Raw genomic sequence first — 19,081 nt, forward strand, 5'->3', positions numbered from 1 at the left:
GGGTGTATTTTCGTTTAATTTTAACAAAAAAAATCTTTTGAATTGTTGATGTTAATTAGTTATATTTAAAATTATGTTTTTCTTAATATGAAAGCCATCTCTGCCCGCAAGAAGGGGTACAGAGGACATTGGGAGGGTGGTCCCTATTCTTGGGAGTAAGGGCATACTCCACCATTAATGGTAAGGACGCACTAAAGTCTTGCATACATGTAGACAGAGGCAATGAGATTTGTTTTCATTTTATACTGCTAGAGAGACCTTAGAACCAGTGGGAGATTGACAGTGGATGAGACCCCAGTTAGAATAATCTATCTGATGTTGTCCAGACTTCATGCAAGAGCAAGGACGTCCGAGACCTTGCGGCTGGATTAAGCTACACCACTCACATAACATCCTGCTTGTGTTTGCTTTGCCTACTTGTGCGTTAGTATGAGCTACCATGACAGGCTCTGCTTGCTGTGATATTGCCTACCATGGCGTGTTGCATTGGCCTCATCTACCACTGATGTGGTTAGGGCTAACTGTGTGCTAACCCCATTTGTGTTGTCTCTGACTACAGTTGATTTGGTTCTGCCTACATTAGGCCACTTATATAATGTTTTCCAGGGTCACTTTAAGTTCCCAACCTGGCCCCTGCCACTGAGATCCTGGGCATAAAGAACCATTATTGAACATGGGTGGTACTTGCCTCTCCCTAGCCTTCTGGGGACAACATAGGGGCACCTGGTATTTAAGAAACTCTGACCATGATTGATAGGGTGGGGTCTCAGGGCTTATTACTTGTGGTAAGTGTCTGGGACTTTGTTTCATAACACCTGTGTCACGACTAGTATAGCGTACCTGCTATCGTTGGCACTACTCGGAGGAAGGCGCGGAGTCTAACGTGCCCCTGGTGTTCACCAGGGACCCCCGCAAGGAGGTATGGGCTTAGCTGCAGGAAACACGCAGGTCGCGGTCCTTCCACGAGTCAGATAGCGAAGCACGAGAGGAATGTCAGACAGGCAGGTTCGGCAACGGTGCGGGCAATGAAGGTACACAAGGAGAATCCGAACGGGGTGTGAATCAAGCCGGGTAGATAACGTTCTGACAGCGAGGTACAAAAGGGAGATCCAAAAGGGGTAGTCAAGGCAATCCGGGTCACAATGGTCACAGGCAAACGGCAATAAACTGGAGGAAGGCAAGGGTCAGGAAACAGATAAACACTGGAACGCTGGAGGACAGGAAAGGACCTGAAACTCTGGCACAGGAGGTGAGGTCAGAGGGACTTAAATAGTGCTGCTAGCCAATGCCCTCAGCACTAGTAGTGCTGTCATAGCTGTAGCGCCGTAGCGCTAGTCATCCTGTAGCGCCGTAGCGCTCTCTTCAAGCAGCGTCCCGTTGCCTAGCAACGGGGACGCTTCTGGGTCTGAGCTGGCCGGGCGGAAGGGGAAGTGACGCGTCTGGTTGCTAGGCAACCAGACGTTCTGTGTGGACGGGCGGGCGGCCGCCGAGCGGCGCCTGACAGTATGCCCTCCTCCTTCTCCCCTTGTTTGGAGGAATCTCTTGAGTAACTGAGGAGCGTGAAGGTCCGGTTTATCCACCCAAGATCTTTCTTCCGGGCCAAATCCCTTCCAGTGCACAAGGAACTGTTGTTGCCCGTAGCGAATGCGGACATCCAGAATCCGGCTGATCTCAAACTCTGTTCCAGAGGAGGTTTGAACAGGAGGAGGTCGAGATGGAGGTACAAAGAACCTGTTAAGCACCAATGGCCGGAGTAGGGACACATGAAAAGTATTATGACATCGTAAAGAAGTCGGTAGCTTTAGTTTAACACACACTGGATTAATAACTTGTGAGATGATGTAAGGACCAATAAAACGTGGAGCCATTTTCATAGATGGTACTTTGAGTTTTAAATCTTTAGTGGAAAGCCATACTTGATCCCCTACCTTTAATAGGGGAGTAGCTCTTCGGTGGCGATCTGCAAAGATCTTATGGTGCTGTGATGCCTTTTGCAGAGCTGCTTTGGTTGTGGCCCAAATGATAGAGAATTCTCGATAAAGTGAGTCCACCGCTGGAACAGAGGAGGAAGAATTGGGAAATGGCTCTGGGATAATAGGATGCATCCCGGTCACAATAAAGAATGGAGAAAACCCGGTAGATTCATGGACATGGTGATTGTGTGAGAATTCTGCCCAGGGAAGGAATTGTGACCATCTGCTTTGATTATCAGCGGTAAAGCAACGGAGAAAAGTCTCTAAATCCTGGTTGATCCGCTCGGTCTGACCATTGGTCTGGGGGTGATATCCCGATGAGAATTTTAACTCCGTACCCAGTTTTTTACAGAAAGCCCTCCAGAACCGGGAGATGAATTGCACTCCCCTGTCAGAGATAATTTCCTTAGGGCAACCATGAAGTCTGAAGATCTCCTTGATAAATGTGTCGGCTAAGTGACTGGCTGAAGGTAGACCTGAAAGAGGAATAAAATGCACCATTTTAGAAAATCCGTCAATGACAACCCAGATGGTATTGAATCCAGAACTGCAGGGAAGGTCAGTAATAAAATCCATGGCTATACTCTCCCAGCGAGCATCAGGCGTGGGTAGGGGCTGGAGCAACCCAGCAGGAACCTTCCTGGAAGTTTTGTGTTGGGCACAAATGGTACATGCTGCAATAAAGTCCCGTATATCAGCGCGTATGGTAGGCCACCAGAAACAACGGCAGAGAAGGAATGTGGTCTTCTTTATGCCGGCGTGACCCGCGATACAGGACGAATGGGCCCAACGCAATACCTTGAGTCGTAATTGTGGTTCCACAAATGATCGTCCTGTGGGCGGAGCATCCTTCACAGTATTGGTAATAGCAATGATGTTCGAAGGGTCAATAATGCAATGAGGAATCGATGGATTCAGGCGGTCTGTATCATCAAAAGAACGAGATAGAGCGTCTGCCCGCCCATTCTTAGCACCTGGACAGAAGGTAAGAATCATGTTGAAGCGAGCAAAGAATGATGCCCAGCGGGCCTGCCGAGGATTCAGACAGCGAGCTTCCCGAATGAATGTCAAATTTCGGTGGTCTGTAAAGATGGTAACCGGATATAGGGCTCCCTCTAATAGGTGCCGCCATTCCTCCAAAGCTGCTTTAATAGCGAGAAGCTCCTTGTCTCCGATTCCGTAATTAATCTCGTTGGGAAGAAATTGTCTGGAGAAGAACCCGCATGGAGAATGGGTACCTGAAGGTGTCTTTTGGAATAACACGGCTCCAATGCCTATTGAAGAGGCGTCTACCTCCACAAAGAAAGGTCGCTGTTGATCCGGCTGAGAGAGCACAGAGGCCGAGGAAAAGGCTTTCTTAAGAGTAGTAAAGGCAGAAACAGCTTCTGGAGACCATATCTTTGGATTGGCAGATCTCCTAGTTAATGCTGTAATTGGAGCAATGATGGAAGAGAAATCTTGGATGAACTGTCGATAATAATTGGCGAATCCAATGAATCTTTGGATACTTTTAAGACCCTGCGGTTGAGGCCAATTCAAGATGGATGACACCTTGGTGGGATCCATCTGTAACCCGGAGCCGGACACAATGAACCCAAGGAAGGACACTTGGAGAACTTCAAAAACACATTTTTCCAATTTGCAATAAAGATGATATTTGCGCAGTCTTCGTAAGACCTCCCTCACTTGTTCTTGATGAGAACTCAAGTCTTTAGAAAACACTAGGATGTCGTCTAGATAAACGACTACGGAGGTGTACAACAGATCTTGAAAGATGTCATTAACGAAATTCTGGAAGATGGCAGGGGCATTGCAAAGACCGAAGGGCATTACCAGGTATTCAAAATGACCATCCCTCGTATTGAAGGCGGTCTTCCACTCGTCACCCTTCTTTATACGAATGAGGTTGTAGGCCCCTCGTAGGTCTAATTTAGTAAACACTTGAGCCCCGCTGATTCTGTCAAATAGGTCAGAGATAAGAGGTAACGGGTACCGATTCTTGATGGTAATACGATTCAGGGGTCTATAGTCAATGCATGGGCGCAGAGACCCATCTTTTTTCTTGACAAAGAAGAATCCAGCCCCAGCAGGAGAGGTAGACTTGCGAATAAAACCACGTTCCAGATTCTCCTTGATATATTGGGACATTGCCAGGGTCTCTGGGCGAGAAAGGGGATACGTTCGCCCCTTGGGTATAGGTTGATCGGGAAGCAAAGTGATGGAACAATCCCAGGGCCGATGGGGAGGTAATAACTCGGCCTCAGTTTTACTGAATACATCTTGGAAGTCAGTGTATGCAGCTGGAAGGCTAACTTCCGTAACTGTGGACTGAGCAACAACTTGGGAACCAGGAGGCAGAACACTAGGTAGACATCTATGATGACATTCTGTACCCCAACGAGTAACCTGAGCTCGATCCCAATCCATCTGCGGAGAGTGTCTTCGTAGCCATGGAAGCCCCAAGATAATGGGATTGATGGATTTTGGCAACACCAACAACTGAATCATCTCGCTATGGAGGGCTCCAACCATTAACCGAATAGGTGAAGTGATGAAGGAGATGGAGCCACTGCTGACACGGTTCCCATCCACTGCTGTTAATGATAATGATTGAGGCAAGGGGAGAGTTGGAATTTGAAGCCCAGCAATGAGAGTGGCAGAAATGAAGTTCCCGGAGGAGCCGGAATCCACAAAGGCCGTGGTGGAGAAGGGACCTCTAGGGGTGCTCAGGGTGACTGCCATAAGAAGCTCAGGGGTGTTTTTTGAGTAGGGAGCAACTGTGGATACTCCTAAACCGGCCTCCCTGCTACCGTTTAGGAGGACGGGTTTCCCGGTCTCTTAGGACAGACCTTGAGAACATGTCCGGAATCGCCGCAGTAAAGGCAGAGACGCTGCCTGAAGCGCCTCTCTCTTTCTTCTGGGGATAAACGGGAACGTCCTACTTGCATGGGTTCATCCATAGGCAAAACTGGGTTTTGAAATTGAGGAGCCAGACGAGGAACCACCCGCTTAGAGACAGGACGTTCCTGGGTGCGTTCCTGATAACGTAGGTCTACTTTGATACATAGCGCAATTAGAGTATCAAGATCAGAGGGAAGATCCCGAGAAATTAGTTCGTCCTTAATACGGTCGATTAGACCTTGCCAAAAAGTTGATACCAGCGCCTCGTTGTTCCATTTCAGCTCTGACGCTAAGGTCCGGAACTGGATGGCATATTGCCCAACTGATAAGTTGCCTTGACGCAGGTTCAGCAAGCTGGTGGCAGCAGAGGCTACTCTCCCAGGGTCATCGAAGACTCTCCTGAAAGCTTCAATAAAGGAGCCGGTGTTATTAAGAAAAGGGTCTCCATTTTCCCACAAAGGCAAAGCCCAGGCTAGTGCTTGACCACTCAGGAGGGAGATCATAAACGCCACCTTCGTTCGCTCTGAAGGAAATGCTCCTGCATTGCACTCAAACTGGATGGAGCACTGGTTCAAGAAATCCCTGCATTTCTTGGGATCTCCATCGTATTTTTCAGGCGTGGGGATACGCATGCCAGAAGTTGCAGTGGATACAGTAACCACACTAGAGGACGCCCCTGGGGCGGTGGTAATGGCAGGAGCAGCAGGCAGGGAGTCTTGTAAGGCATCGAAGCGTGTAGCGATACCTTGAACACATTGTAGGAGGTGTGCTTGGGCTGCTTCTTGCTGTTCTACTCGCTGAGCCAAATGAATGAGAAGGTCCCGGGCTGAGGGTTCCCCCGTTCCTTCGGTAGTCATCGCCAGAGTTTACTGTCACGACTAGTATAGCGTACCTGCTATCGTTGGCACTACTCGGAGGAAGGCGCGGAGTCTAACGTGCCCCTGGTGTTCACCAGGGACCCCCGCAAGGAGGTATGGGCTTAGCTGCAGGAAACACGCAGGTCGCGGTCCTTCCACGAGTCAGATAGCGAAGCACGAGAGGAATGTCAGACAGGCAGGTTCGGCAACGGTGCGGGCAATGCAGGTACACAAGGAGAATCCGAACGGGGTGTGAATCAAGCCGGGTAGATAACGTTCTGACAGCGAGGTACAAAAGGGAGATCCAAAAGGGGTAGTCAAGGCAATCCGGGTCACAATGGTCACAGGCAAACGGCAATAAACTGGAGGAAGGCAAGGGTCAGGAAACAGATAAACACTGGAACGCTGGAGGACAGGAAAGGACCTGAAACTCTGGCACAGGAGGTGAGGTCAGAGGGACTTAAATAGTGCTGCTAGCCAATGCCCTCAGCACTAGTAGTGCTGTCATAGCTGTAGCGCCGTAGCGCTAGTCATCCTGTAGCGCCGTAGCGCTCTCTTCAAGCAGCGTCCCGTTGCCTAGCAACGGGGACGCTTCTGGGTCTGAGCTGGCCGGGCAGAAGGGGAAGTGACGCGTCTGGTTGCTAGGCAACCAGACGTTCTGTGTGGGCGGGCGGCCGCCGAGCGGCGCCTGACAACCTGTCAATGTTTGCCATGGATGATTCATAAGAAGAAAATAATTGTAAAACTATAGCGTGTGAAAATGGTCCATGCTTTGGGTTTTGGACCAGAGAAATGTTGTAAAGTATAATGGAAAAGAAGATTGTTGTTCTCTGCCATATATTTTTTTGCAAGGGCAGAAGATTTTCAAGAAAGTCTCTCATATGTATGTCTATATTAAAATATTATTATTTGTAGTTATTTATAAGCTATTAGTGGGTCTAGGTGTAGTCTTCTATAGAGCATAGCATAATGACCCTCTGAGGTTTTATGCTAAAGCGAGAGAGAGTAACGCTTCTGGGATGTAATTATTGAGTGTGGACCGAGAGCCCTGTTGTTACGAGCCACCACGGGTCGGCAACGCCGCAACTCGCTCGGCCTCTCAGACACGTCCCGGCCGTTGCCATGGTGAAGGCCTGGACGCTCTGCACATACCGCAGCCGGGCACGTGCGCAATCTAGGAGCAATTAGTCTTCAGTTGGGGTTGATTGTCCTCCTGTGCCCCTCCAGGTTCTATTGGGTCTTACTTGTATTTAAGGCAAGGAGGGCTTAGCGTCCCTGACGGTTATAGCGACATTACCTACCAAAAATCTAGTAAGGACTTCTAAAAGCAGAATGTGGGGAAACCTGGGGGCATCTGAGTATCTGTGAGCGTGTTCAGCTCTACAATAAAGGCAGTTGCTATAGGTGAAGACCTCTTCTGCCTCTTCTACAAGTTTATGACATTTGTCGTTAGCCCTAACACCTGCCAGGAGCTTAATTTTTAAAAAGGGGACATGTGTTCTGGTTGGTTTATGCTTGTCTGTACCGGGGTTTGTATAAGGCTGTCCTGGTCATGTACTTGTTTGAATTAGTGCTCTTGGATGCTTGGTTGTGTCTGACCTCTGATGGAGATGTCCCCTGTTAGAGAGAGAGATTGAGATGGAGATCCTGAGAGTGATAAGACAGTGTGAGGTCAGAGCACCTAATGTGACCTGCATATGAGTCAAAAGTCTAAAATGTGAGTGCAGATTGTTAAAAGTGAATGTCTTAGTTTGTATCTTGGATTACAGGTTCGCATGTAGATAAGGCATCTGAATCTAGTCCAGGAATCCCAGTACCAAGCCCAGATGTTGCACCCATACAGAACCACCAGTCTCTAGTAGAGAGTTCAAGACCCACTGGAGGGATTTCACAAACATTTCTAAACCATTCTTCGGGCTCCTGGGTCCTTATCTTGCTTAGTTGTCTTAGTTAATGATGTCAACTTCTCTCTTGTTATAAAGTCCTAAGCAATGAGCGGTCTTGAATAGCAGTGTCACATCATAGTATGGAATGGAAGCTTTTTAATATAATCTATGAAAAATTGTTGAATTTGCTGTTTTATGGAAATTTTGGGGTATTGCAATCCACTTATTGTTACAGTAAATAGCAAATCTGTTATGGAGAAATGTGTATTTCCATATATTTATTTTATTCTTAGCAGATGGACAACACAGCTGGAATAACTTGAAGAGACATCTTGTTTTATCTCCAGATTGTGAAATCGAACATAACACCACACAAAATTCTTCAGGCGAAAACCCCATTATCTTCAATGTACATCGATTATTTAATTATGTAGATATATCATTTGATCCCTCAATTAATGGGGAATGTTCACCTGACATCTTGAATCCTGTTACACCCAGTACAGATGGTAAACTGTTTTCATGTTCTGAATGTGGGAAATGTTTTACACGGCAGTCGGGACTTAATACACATCAGAGAGTTCACACAGGTGAAAAGCCATATTCATGTTCTGAATGTGGGAAATGTTTTAATGATAAATCAAATTTTGTTAAACATCAGATTCTTCATGGAGGTAAGAAGCCATTTCTATGTTCTGAATGTGGGAAATGTTTTACACGACAGTCAGTGCTTAATACACATCAGAGAGTTCACACAGGTGAGAAGCCATATCCATGTTCTGAATGTGAAAAATGTTTTAATCATAAATCAAATCTTGCGGAACATCAGCGAACTCACAGAGATGAGAAGCCATTTCCATGTTCTGAATGTGGAAAATGTTTTAATCATAAATCAAATCTTGCGGAACATCAGCGAACTCACACAGGTGGGAAGCCATTTCCATGTTCTGAATGTGGGAAATGTTTTATCCATAGATCAAGTCTTTGTAAACATCAGCGACAGCACACATTAGGAAACGCAATTTATTTGGGTTTATAGAAATACAAGAATCATAAATTGTTGCAGTATTTAACCATAATGTTACTGTTGAAAAATATCAAGCATAAATACAATTTTTGATTATATTGGTGTCCCTGCTTAATGAAGGGGAAATACAATATTTATTATTACACAACATATTAGTATATCACAATTTAATTGCAATCCACACCTAGCTGGAATTTACTGTATGTCATCAACATTAGGCTGCAAAGGATTCCTCTTATAAAGGACGTATTCTATTCAATTTCTGTCTAACTCTCTGCAATATCAAGACCACGTTAATTTAATTAATCTATCATCCCAACAATTTGCTGGTGTGACCAGATGGGCTTATTCACCACCGGTCTGTTGGGGGGTAAAAGGATGTTCTTCCTACACAGTTTATCTGGGTTTCTTTCTCACTGTCATTAATAGACTCTTACTAACCACTCCTTGTCAGCAGCCACTCGTGCGTATGCCAACTTCTCGTGCGTATGCCAACTTCACAGTAGTTGTAGGAGAACCTTCCTGCCACATATATATGGTGCACAGCACCACTTACTTCTGGGGTTGCTGGTAAAGCTGTTACAGCGCCTCTATGCTGTGGGTTGGTTGGTACCTCCTGACCATTTACTTATGATCAGGACTGCTGGGTAAAGGACAGAGCTTTGACACAGAGACGCTGGGTTCAACACGTTGCAGCCGGGGTTCGGATTAGAGTGTAAGCTCTTATCTGTTGGTCACAGTATACCACATGCAATAGGCAGAATCTTCCAGCAGTGATGTTTTATTGTTCAAGCTTCCTAACAAGGACTTTTCTGAGGTACTAGTGATCATCCAGAAGTATAGATGGAATCCTATTTTACATGGTAATAAAGGGCTCTTTTTGTACAGTTTTTGAATGCCTCCTGATCTTAGCAGGCATCACAACTGGTGAGATATTACATTTAATGATTACCATCAGGATGTAATATGTTCTCTAAATTTGGAGTTAACGCAATTTTAAACTTTTAACAAAATTCACATCAATCTGTGATTTCCTAAATTACTTGCTGTTTGTGTTATTCATGTAGTATCTTTTTATCAAGACAGGAAAAAAGGTAACGATCTCTGATTTCACTGTGTATTTCACAGTGTATGTGTGATAGAGTAACATAACTAGAACGATTTTATAACAGTCATTAATAATATAAAGGGATCACTTTGATTGAATAACTGGATGTTACAGGACTATTAGTTTCCGATGTACTTTGTGGATAGTAGAACAGTGCAGACTAATACATCTTTGATGAAAGGACCATATTATAGAAGAGGAAAATCCTGGACAACTATTCATTATGGATGACTGTAATACCTTACAGACTCCACTTCATGGAAAATACCAGGATGCTTCAACACTCTGCACTTTGGATGTATGAAGTTACGCAGGTGCCCATCACAGCACAATGTCGTCATTACTCTGTGCTGTCACCTAGCTGATTCTCTGCCAAACTTGTCTAAACATCGTTGTGAAGGAGTTGGTGGAGCTGAAATACTCTGTGCTGCTGTTACAATTACAGATTTTTCAGCCCCACCAACTTCAGCTCTTGCTTGTGCGTCTGCCCCCAGTTATAAAGAATACAATAGCTGATTATTTTATAACAATCTACTTTTCTAGCAGTAATTACTCACTGGGGCAGATGGACTCCTGGCTAGATACGTTTAAAAAAACGCCAAACCCCCCCCCACATGCATACAGATTAACCCTAGCGCTGCCAGCCTAGGCTGGTACTAGCAAACTCGGGGACAAAAAGCGTGGGGTCCCCCCAACTTTACTAGAACTAGCATAGGCTTCCCCAGCCAGGGCTGTTGGCACTATAGCAGGGAACCCGCAGCTCCGCTGTATTGACAACGTGTCCGTCTGCAGTACTAGAGGCTTAATGTGTTTGGAGGGGGTGGGGAGCTTTGCGGTTCACGTTTGTGTGGGTTTATTTCCGGTATTAACTATTTTGTACCAGACCCGCTAGCTGCATTGCCGGCTGGCATTGCCCTTTTAATGTCGACATTGTGACAACCGTCGACAGTCACAATGTCACCATTATAAACATGTCTACAGAATGAATATAGGCTAATGTTGGCCGCTGGGAGAGAAACAGCTCCAGACGAGCCATCGCGCCTAGTGCGGTGACAAGTAACAAGTTGTCGGAGAAAAGGTTTTTTATATATAGCTTATGAGGGGGGAATCTCACCAATGAGCCCTGGCATGTTAAGTACTAATGATACTACATTTAGTATCCCTGCACTATGCAGCAATACACAATGATAGTCGCTGCCACCAATGGCATATAGACCCCTTAATTACAATGAACAGAGGTCTCCACAGTCCCAATAAATTGGATTAATCTAGAATGATCTTCAAATCACTTTCATTCAGAGCCTTGTTTCCTCCAAATTAAAATATTTAATAAAGAAATGAAAAATTAAAATATAGTGCAGTAATTATATATATTCCTGTTATACCAGAGGATGTGCTCAGTGTACATAATAATCACTGGTCCTGATCATCCCGGATCCCGCCCCCAACCTGCCCAGTGTGTGACGAGGCCCCGCCCACGTGTGTAAGCCCCGCCCCTCTGCAGGCGGTCTGTGTAGATATGCTGGAGGGTAGAACTGGTCACGTGAGAATAAGACACGTGCTGCTCCTAGCGTAAGAAAATACAATCCCTTCCCCTGATGTCACAGCCCTCATTTGCATAGACACGCCCCTCTCACTAACTGATCAGAGGCAGCTCTGTCTCTTCCTACTCTGTCTCTGCACACGGTGGCGGCCATTTTGTTGAAGCTCATCTTGGAACGGAAATCCATTGTACTGTAGTAACCGGGAGTTCTCTGTAACGTTTCCGTGGGTGAGTGAGGAGGAAGCAGCGGGGACGTCTTGTTTTTACGGGAATCAGGTGTTACTGACATCATTATACTAATATTATCACAGGTGGAGTATAATCTGTTGTCATCTTATAATAATACAGGTGGAGCAGTGTTTGGTGTCATGTTATTATATATACATGGAGCAGACTGTTCCCCTTTCATTATAGGACAGGTGGAGCAGACTCTGGTGCCGTGTTATTATTATACAGGTGGAGCAGACTCTGGTGCAGTGTTATTATTATACAGGTGGAGCAGACTCTGGTGCCGTGTTATTATTATACAGGTGGAGCAGACTCGGGTGCCGTGTTATTATTATACATGTGGAGCAGACTCGGGTGCCGTGTTATTATTATACAGGTGGAGCAGACTCTGGTGCCGTGTTATTATTATACAGGTGGAGCAGACTCTGGTGCCGTGTTATTATTATACAGTTGGAGCAGACTCTGGTGCCGTGTTATTATTATACAGGTGGAGCAGACTCTGGCGCTGTGTTATTAGTATACAGGTGGAGCAGACTCTGGTGCCGTTTTATTATTATACAGGTGGAGCAGACTCTGGTGCCGTGTTATTAGTATACAGGTGGAGCAGACTCTGGTGCCGTTTTATTATTATACAGATGGAGCATACTCTGGTGCCGTGTTATTAGTATACAGGTGGAGCAGACTATGTTGTTATTTCCTTTCACCTTCCCATCTGTTTCTTTACTTACCATACTTGGCCTCCTTTCTTCTTTTATTTCTTCTGTCTTCTCTTCTATCTTCTTTCCAATGTGGGACCCAGCATCCTCCTCTCTCTTGTCGCCTCTCACTGAATATGTCATTCAGTGAGGAGGGAGGAGGATTCTGGGTCTCGGGTGCCGCCGCATTGGTAAGTTGTTTTTTCTCAAAAGGTTTTTATTAAGTTTTTAGTAAAAGAATATGTAACAAACATAGCAGTTACCACAGAGTAAAGTGCATAATGTAGATCCAATAAATCAAACAGAACTGCCATAAACAATCAAAAAACAATAACACAGGAAACATTCGGTAAGTTGTTTTTTGTGGTGCCACGGCACACACTTTGGGAACCGCTGTTATAGTATATTATATATTCCTTCCAATGTCACTGTACTTTTCCTCCATGTATACAGTCACATTTATATAATTTCCAGGAGTGCTGTTCTGCTGCATGGCAGGTCATATTTAATATATATATATTTCATCATCATCATCATCCGTTTATTTATATAGCGCCACTAATTCCGCAGTGCTGTACAGAGAACTCATTCACATCAGTTCCTGCTCCATTGGCTTTAGGGAGGAAACTGGAGCAATAAGCAAATATATATATATATATATATATATCTATCTATAATATAAAAGCCTAGCGGCGTGTGTTAGTCTGTGTGTGAGAAAAAAACAAAAAAAACAAGCTGCAGCGCCACCTGCTGGGCGGAGTTATACACTGACCTACTAAATTCTTAGCATTGTCTAATACATAAAAGTAAAAGCCTAGCGGCGTGTGTTAGTGTGTGTGTGTGTGTGTGGAAAAAACTATTTTCTCAGAAAGGGCTCATCCAATTGACCTGAAATTTGGTATGCTGACAATTATTTGACAAAAAAAATTAGAATAGTGAAGTCAGTTAACTTCCACCATCCCCCCTTCCCCCCGTGGGAGGGGTAGTAAAGGATAAATTTTCAAGTTGAGGGTTTAAACTCATTTTCGTGAGGTAATTTTACCTCATGAACACACATTAAAAATGGCGCTTGCGTCGGGAAGTAACGATCTTCCCCTGAGGAGGCCTGGGCTAGGCCCAAATGCATGACAAGAACCTTTTTAAGTCCTTAAGTAGCTTGATATGACTAGAATGCATGAGTATCATGCACGGGTTAACTTGTGTGTGTGTATATATATATATATATATATATATATATATATATATATATATATATATTCCTTCTTACTTTCCTGGTCTTGTATAATTCCTGGTCTGTACTTAACGCCGCTGCTAGGCTTATTTTCCTCTCTCGCCGTTCCACCTCTGTCTCCCCCCTCTACCAAGCCCTTCACTGGCTCCCCTTCCCCTACAGAATCCCTTTCAAGCTCCTCACTCTGACTTACAAGGCCCTCGCCAACTCCACTGCTCCCTACATCTCTAACCTTATCTCTATTCACGCTCCCTCCCGCTCACTGCGATCGTCCAATGATCGTCGCCTCTCTTCCCCTCTGATTACCTCCTCTCACGCACGTATCCAAGACTTCTCCCGCGCCGCTCCCCTCCATTGGAACAAGCTCCCCCGCTCCATCAGAACTTCCCCTAATCTGTCCTCTTTCAAACGAACATTAAAAACCCACCTTTTCTTTAAAGCCTTCCAGTCTCATGCCTAAACTCCCACCGGTCGGCTACCTCTCTCTCTCATCCCTTCTTCCCCTTCCTTCGACTCCGTCTCCGTTTCTCCCGTCTCTCTGTCTCATCCTTGTGTCTGTCTGTCTTCCCCTCCCTTTAGATTGTTCGCTCCTTTGAGCAGGGCTCTCCTACCTTCTGTTTCCATCACTTTTAACTGCGCTCTCCAGCTACTCAGCTCACCTCCTCTCAGTCCCTCTGCCCTCTGTCTCCTCTCGCTTCTCTCCGCTCCCCTCAGTGACTCTCAACCTGTCATCCGTGCCCACCCTCTTGGGCCATAGTTACCTGCCTATACTCACTTTTCCCCTCCCTCCCTCTCTTTCATGCTGTGCCTGAGCCCCCAGAGTTATAGTGCTTACTGTTACTTGTACTGTGCTGTTTCACCTTGTACTGTGCCATTGTTTGTCCCTGTACGGCGCTACGGATACTTTGTGGCGCCCTATAAATAAAAATTAATAATAATAATAATAATAATATGCACACTGTGGCATAAATCATATATTTTGCATATGTTTTATGTCGAAAATGTAATGCTGTAATATGTGTTGTATGACAAGAAAGTAAATCCTGTTCATATCAGTCCATCATATACATTGTACAGAACATTCAGCACATAGCTAATAATAAGACCACATAGTGCGTCTGTATAATGACTGGTATAACTGCGTATAGCTTCATATAAGTGTGCTTTTTACTTCTATTTCTGTAACAATATCCTTACCTAGTATTTCTCTTTATTTTTTATCCACCTACAAGGCAGAGTCTTTATCATCTGACTGTCACAATGACGATGAACACGGACAGGAGTCACGTGACTGAGAGTATTTTAAACATCACCCTGGAAATCATCTACCTGCTGACTGGAGAGGTGAGGGATTGTGGGAATGTCACAATTATATCACTCATATGTCTATTAATAAAACATGAACCTGACTGGAGAAGTGAGGGATTCTGGGAATTTCTCGATGACATCACTATTATCTCTATTAATAAAACATGAACCTGACTGGAGAAGTGAGGGATTCTGGGAATGTCTCTGTGACATCACTATTATCTTTATTAATAAAACATGAACCTGACTGGAGAAGTGAGGGATTCTGGGAATGTCTCGGTGACATCACTATTATCTTAATTAATAAAACATGAACCTAGCTGGAGAAGTGAGGGATTCTGGGAATTTCTCGATGACATCACTATTATCTCTATTAATAAAACATGAACCTGACTGGAGAAGTGAGGGATTCTGGGAATGTCTCTGTGACATCACTATTATCTTTATTAATAAAACATGAACCTGACTGGAGAAGTGAGGGATTCTGGGAATGTCTCGGTGACATCACTATTATCTCTATTAATAAAACATGAACCTGACTGGAGAAGTGAGGGATTCTGGGAATGTCTCTGTGACATCACTATTATCTTTATTAATAAAACATGAACCTGACTGGAGAAGTGAGGGATTCTGGGAATGTCTCGGTGACATCACTATTATCTCTATTAATAAAACATGAACCTGACTGGAGAAGTGAGGGATTCTGGGAATTTCTCGATGACATCACTCCTATCTCTATTAATAAAACATGAACCTGACTGGAGAAGTGAGGGATTCTGGGAATGTCTCTGTGACATCACTATTATCTTTATTAATAAAACATGAACCTGACTGGAGAAGTGAGGGATTCTGGGAATGTCTCGGTGACATCACTATTATCTTAATTAATAAAACATGAACCTAGCTGGAGAAGTGAGGGATTCTGGGAATTTCTCGATGACATCACTATTATCTCTATTAATAAAACATGAACCTGACTGGAGAAGTGAGGGATTCTGGGAATGTCTCTGTGACATCACTATTATCTTTATTAATAAAACATGAACCTGACTGGAGAAGTGAGGGATTCTGGGAATGTCTCGGTGACATCACTATTATCTCTATTAATAAAACATGAACCTGACTGGAGAAGTGAGGGATTCTGGGAATGTCTCTGTGACATCACTATTATCTTTATTAATAAAACATGAACCTGACTGGAGAAGTGAGGGATTCTGGGAATGTCTCGGTGACATCACTATTATCTCTATTAATAAAACATGAACCTGACTGGAGAAGTGAGGGATTCTGGGAATTTCTCGATGACATCACTCCTATCTCTATTAATAAAACATGAACCTGACTGGAGAAGTGAGGGATTCTGGGAATTTCTCGATGACATCACTATTATCTCTATTAATAAAACATGAACCTGACTGGAGAAGTGAGGGATTCTGGGAATGTCTCTGTGACATCACTATTATCTTTATTAATAAAACATGAACCTGACTGGAGAAGTGAGGGATTCTGGGAATGTCTCGGTGACATCACTATTATCTTAATTAATAAAACATGAACCTAGCTGGAGAAGTGAGGGATTCTGGGAATTTCTCGATGACATCACTATTATCTCTATTAATAAAACATGAACCTGACTGGAGAAGTGAGGGATTCTGGGAATGTCTCTGTGACATCACTATTATCTTTATTAATAAAACATGAACCTGACTGGAGAAGTGAGGGATTCTGGGAATGTCTCGGTGACATCACTATTATCTTAATTAATAAAACATGAGCCTAGCTGGAGAAGTGAGGGATTCTGGGAATATCACGGTGACATCACTACATCTGTGAGCAGCAGAGGACGTAACTAGAGCAGGGCCCAGTAACAGTAGAATACAGTGAGGACTTGTGGTGAGAGTACTGGGGGGACTGAAAATGCACGGGTGGTGGTGACATTCACAGTCACGCTTTACACAGAGTAACCCACAAGGCAAAATACACTTGAGTGACGCTTCAACACTTTTTTATTTCTTGGGACTGGACCAGAACATTTTTTATACCCTCCGGCCATTTGGCTAGGGCCTATGGGCATTTTTTTTATTTATTGAACATATAGCACTTATGGCACTAAGCACTTTTTTGCACAGATTTCACTTAGTTTAATTTTCGTTTGCACATTTTGAGTTTGGGTATGACCCTTATGGGCATCCCTCTCCCTAAGTTGTCTGAGGCTCCCTCCTTCTGGGGAAGTTGAAGAACTAGTCACCCGGGGAAAGCTTTGACCGACCTTGGGGTAAAGGGGACTGCCCGAGCCTTGCGGCAGAGGTAGTCCCGAAGACCCTTGCCCCCTAAGGGGCTGTTTGGCTCCAGGGGTCGGGAATGTAAAGGTACTTTCACTTGGTTTGGCGAAGGGAGATTCAAAGACCCTTCTCTCCCTTAGGGATTTTTTGGCTCAGTGGGATGGGGAGGAATGAGGCCCCTTCCCTTTTGGGAAGGGTCCAAAGGCCCAAGCCCCCAGGACTGTTTTTCACGGCAGTGGGTGATTTGGAGCACCACACCTTGTGATTCATTTAAGAAAAACAAAACTGGGGGGATTAAGATTTACATCTTTGTACTGTGCAAGGTTGTGGAGAACCATAAGGATAATTATTATGTGCAGTTTAGTAACAGCAATTGGAATAATTCCATTGAATCAGTGATGTAGCAAAAGGGGTCATAGACTTGGTGAAGTCTGCAGCCAAAGGGGGTCCTGCAGTGACTCCTATCTGCTACATGGATTTTATTTCTTTCTATCCTCTTTGCACCCACAAAAGTACTATTAGAGGGCAGACAAGAGGCAATGCGGGGGCAGGATAGGAGATTTTAGGTGGCCTGTAGAAAGGGATGCAGCACAGTCACATTATTTGTGCACGAGGCAGGGATGTACAATCATGGCCAAAAGTTTTGAGAATGACACAACTATTGGTTTGCTGCTTCAGCGTTTTTAGACCATTTTGCCAGATGTTGCTATGGTATAGTGAAGTAAAATTACAAGCATTTCATAAATATCAAAGGCTTTTATTGATAGTTACATTAAGTTTATGCAAAGAGTCAATATTTGCAGTGTTGACCTTTCTTTTTGAAGACCTCTACAACTTGCTCTAGCATGCTGTCAATCAACTTCTGGGCCACATACTGACTGATGGGCGCTCATTCTTGACTAATCAATGCTTGGAGTTTTTCATAATTTGTGATTTTTTTTGTTTGTCCACCCGCCTCTTGAGGATTGACTACAAGTTCTCAATGGGATTAAGGTCTGGGGAGTTTCCTGGTCATGGTCCCTGAGCCACTTAGTTATCACTTTTGCCTGCACAGTGATCCATTATGCTGGAAAAGGCATTGTTCATCACCAAACTGTTCTTGGATGGTTGGGAGAAGTTGCTCTTGGAGGATGTTTTGGTACCATTATTTATTCATGGCTGTGTTCTCAGGCAAAATTGTGAGTGAGCCCACTCCCTTGGCTGAGAAAGAACTCTACACATGAATGGTCTCAGGATGCTTTACTGTTGGCATGACACAGGACTGATGGCAGCGCTCACCTTTCCTTCTCCAGACAAGCGTTTTTTTAGATGCCCGAAACAATCTGAAAGGGATTCATCAGAGAAAATGACTTTACTCCAGTCCTCAGCAGTCCAATCCCTGTACCTTATGCAGAATATCAGTCTGTCTCTGATGTTTTTCCTGGAGAGAAGTGGCTTCTTTGCTGGCCTTCTTGACACCAGGCCATCATCCAAAAGTCTTCTCCTCACTGTGCGTGCAGATGCACTCACACCTGCCTGCTGCCATTCCTGAGCAAGCTCCAGGCCTCACTGTCGCCTCCATTGATGTCTCAATTTGAACTTTTTCAGTTTCTTCACCTGTTCTGCCTATGTCTGCACATTCCATACCCATCTTGCGATGTTTCTCCACCTCCTCGTTATAGTGGTGATACACAGGCCTGTAAGGGCTTTCTCAGCCAGTGCTTAATTTAATCTAAACTCTGACCTATGAATTTTTGTTGTCATGGGCTAAACTAACTTTAATTATCTCCCTGTTACCCTGTCAAACCCTTCCCATCTCTGTTATGGGGTAAGAATTATTTAAAATAATAAAATTAACTGTAGCAGTGAGGCTCTAGCCGCTACCTTCTGACAATGTCTCTCAGAATACATTTGGGACCTCATGCCTCTCGATGATTACTGTAGTTTCAGAGTGTCTTCTTCAAGATACTCCCATATCTTTAATAAATAAAGTATTTTATAGTTACAGTCATGCATATAATTGTGGGGAAGGCAGGTTACAATGAAGCATATGTATGTTACAG

The 19,081-nt window shown here is 44.4% G+C and overlaps 1 protein-coding gene across 1 annotated transcript in view; it reads left to right on the forward strand.

The window, feature by feature from the left end:
- Window positions 1-19,081, forward strand: part of LOC142095477 (uncharacterized) — a 76,339-nt gene that overhangs the window by 25,219 nt on the left and 32,039 nt on the right. The window contains exon 8 of the mRNA XM_075178422.1: window positions 7,911-8,653. Coding sequence (XP_075034523.1) covers window positions 7,911-8,653 — 743 coding nt within the window. The remainder of the gene's footprint in view (window positions 1-7,910; window positions 8,654-19,081) is intronic.

The sequence above is a fragment of the Mixophyes fleayi genome, chromosome 6, assembly GCF_038048845.1.
Source record: "Mixophyes fleayi isolate aMixFle1 chromosome 6, aMixFle1.hap1, whole genome shotgun sequence".
NCBI classification, from domain to species: domain Eukaryota; kingdom Metazoa; phylum Chordata; class Amphibia; order Anura; family Limnodynastidae; genus Mixophyes; species Mixophyes fleayi.